The sequence below is a fragment of the Lontra canadensis genome, unplaced genomic scaffold (genome assembly GCF_010015895.1).
Source record: "Lontra canadensis isolate GAN:19392208 unplaced genomic scaffold, GSC_riverotter_1.0 scaffold36, whole genome shotgun sequence".
Taxonomy (NCBI): Eukaryota; Metazoa; Chordata; class Mammalia; order Carnivora; family Mustelidae; genus Lontra; species Lontra canadensis.
The window spans coordinates 8,642,513-8,645,548 of NW_022631030.1; the positions used below are offsets into that span (position 1 = coordinate 8,642,513).

General features: G+C 41.3%; 1 protein-coding gene across 1 annotated transcript; it reads right to left on the reverse strand.

Moving 5' to 3' along the window:
- Positions 1-249: 249 nt before the first annotated feature.
- On the reverse strand, positions 250-1,182 carry LOC116874378 (olfactory receptor 145-like). The gene has a single exon (XM_032869041.1). The coding sequence runs from the start codon at positions 1,180-1,182 to the stop codon at positions 250-252; it is 933 nt and encodes a 310-aa protein (XP_032724932.1).
- Between the last annotated feature and the right edge of the window lie 1,854 nt (positions 1,183-3,036).

Below are 3,036 nucleotides of genomic sequence, written 5' to 3' on the forward strand. Positions count from 1 at the left end.
GAAAATAAATGATATGTTTCTTACTCAATGCTATTACTAAACAGAACAAAAAAGTGGAGAAGATATTGTGGTATTGGTGAGGAAAAGAAGAAAGCCTAATGTATAAAGACTAAAAATAAATTGTGAGACTCAAACATCCTTTGCCTCATTAAAGAAAAAAATTCCGAGAAGATTTCCACTAAGAGTATTTTATTTAAATACACAGAATCCCCATGTGTCACAAACTACACAGATAGATGCTGTTTCTGATCAAAAAACTCTCCTACTTACAGCTTTTCTCACAGCAAGTTTAATGTCCTTGTTTCTCAAGCTATAAATGAAGGGGTTCATCATTGGAACTGCAATGGTATAAAAGACAGAGGAGATTTTTCCCTCATCCATAGACCCAGCAGAAGATGGTTTAAGATACATAAATGCACCTGCTCCAAAGAAGAAAGAAACAGCAATTATGTGGGAGCTGCACGTGCTGAAGGCTTTGGACCTGCCCTCAGTGGAGCTGATTTGCAGAATGCTGGACAGGATGAAACCATAGGAGACAAAGATGGTGACACTGGGCACAATCACATTGATGCTCAACACAATGAAAACCACCAGTTCATTCACATAGGTGCTGGTGCAGGAGAGCTGGAGAAGAGGGAGAATGTCACACAAATAATAGTTGATGGTGTTTGCATCACAGAAGTTCAGTCTCAGCATGCATCCAGTGTGAGCCATGGCATTCAAAAATGCCTTCAAGCATGAACCAAGCATAAGGCTGAAACACACTTTGGGGGACATGGCAACATTATATAAGAGTGGGTTACAGATGGCCACATAGCGATCATACGCCATTGATGTCAGCACATAAGCTTCAGAGGCACCAAAAAAACAGAAAAAGTAAAGCTGAGTCATGCATCCCCTGTAGGAGATAATATTCTTCTTCGATGTGAAGTTAACCAGCATTTTGGGTGTAAACACAGAAGAATAACAGAGGTCTATGAAGGACAAATTCAAGAGGAAAAAGTACATGGGGGTGTGCAGGTGTGAATTCAGCTTGATTAGAGTCACCAAACCCAAATTTCCCAACACAGTGACCATGTAGGTGACTAGAAACAGAAAAAACAGGGGGACCTGGAGATCTGGTAGGTCTGTTAGTCCCACAAGAATGAATTCAGTCACAAAGGAAGCATTTACAGGAGGCATTTTCCTCTAAGGGGATCTGTGAACACAGGAGGAAAAAGTTACACAGTGAACATTTCGACATTTCCCACCATATCTCTCCTCACAGGAATTGGGTTTGTACTGGAAATGTCTGAAACTAGCACACGAGGGACCCACAGAAAAGGCTTAACTATTAGCATAAATCTAGTTACTTGGGACATTCCCTCATTAGAGACTTAATAAGCTGTAAAAGCAAAGAGATACAAAACTTGGCCTACAGTATGAAGGCTAGTACTTCCATATGCCAACAAGACTGCTGTGAAAAACAAAAGTTAAAAGAGAAGATTGGACCAGGAGAGAATCACCTTCTCTCATTTCATTTCTTTGACCATGTGACCCTCCCCTAATCAGTAAAATTGGAGGCAGCAACCCCACCAATCATGGTGTGGTAGGAATGTAGAATGTTTCTTATCCAAAAATAAAGGACCAGAGTCTAGGAGAGTTTAAGTTCCTGCCTCATGTCACAAAGTAAAAAGTATAAATGTATAAGAGTGAGAGTTCTGCTCATGAACTGACAAATAAATTGCATCCTTGAAACATAATAATCTCTGAACCATCCCTGCATGACCACACTCCCTTCAATCCCTTCTATCCTCCCTTCTATCAATTTCACATGAGTCTGAGGACTGCAAAAACTGGAAAGACGTTGGCATATCTTAGATCCCTGGACTCCCATTACAAAAGGAAGACATGAACATAACTGGAATTCAGAAACTCAACCTCCTTAGGCAAGAATACCTTGGTCCTTCACTACCAGTATTACCTCTATGGTCCTGAAAGGGCAGATTTAGTCTCTGTGACTTTTTTCCCTTTGATTCTATGAGGACACAACCCACACTTAATTTCTGATGAGCCCTGGAAATCCTCCTGAATTGAAGATAATAATTTCTAATTATGAGTCCTTTTAAGCAGCAGACTAAAATAAACAGCCTTTATTATCATTTTGGCCCTTGGTACATCACAGAAGACTTAAGGTGAGAGCAATGATATAATGTCCTCAGTTATAAACATGGCAGAAGCTTGCTCAGTCTCTTCCGCAGGGAATGGTTTCCAGGGCAATAGGGTCTTCAGGGAATTGTATTTTCATAAAGAACCACAATGGGTCTCTAATTCCTTATGGACTCAAAATTTTACTCAAGGTTTCCCTCCACTGTAGGGATTAGACATCTCTCAAAGAGGAGCCAAATAAATTCTCATTTCCCCTGGCAGAAGAGGATGCTCTAGACCCTGCGACCCTCCATGAACACAGTGATTCAGAAACATTTCCTGTACAGATTCCCTTTGCAAGAAATCTGGATACCAGTTAGAGTAGTCCTGTTCCCAGTTAAAGTATGAATCTAGTAATATTGGATCTGCCAGGAAAATTCTAGATATCCTGTTGTTGTAACACTTTTCCCTGCACAGTACCTTCAAATTAAGACAAAACCCTTCAGTTTCTGGCATCTCCTGGGGAGGAAAAGAAGTAGATCTTGTATCCAATGCACCGATGTTTATTAGGTGTGTCCAGAAAACTGAATTCTAGATAGTCTGTGTCAGAAAGCAGAGGGGATACAAGTACAGCAGACTTCAGCTGCCCATGGAAAGAGACAAAAAATATGGTGGTTTGGGCTGGAAGTCACCAGAGTTCCTTCCCCTACCTCAGTATAGAACAAGCAAATTAAAACCCTTTCTTACAGCTTCTCCCTGGTGAGAATAAAATGCACACTATGGGGACACATAGATGGCTCAGTCGGTTAAGCCTCTGCCTTTGGCTCAGGTCATGATCCCTGGTTCCTGGGATCGAGTCCCGCATCAGTCTCCTTACTCAGCAGGGAAGCCTGATTCTCTCTGCCTCTG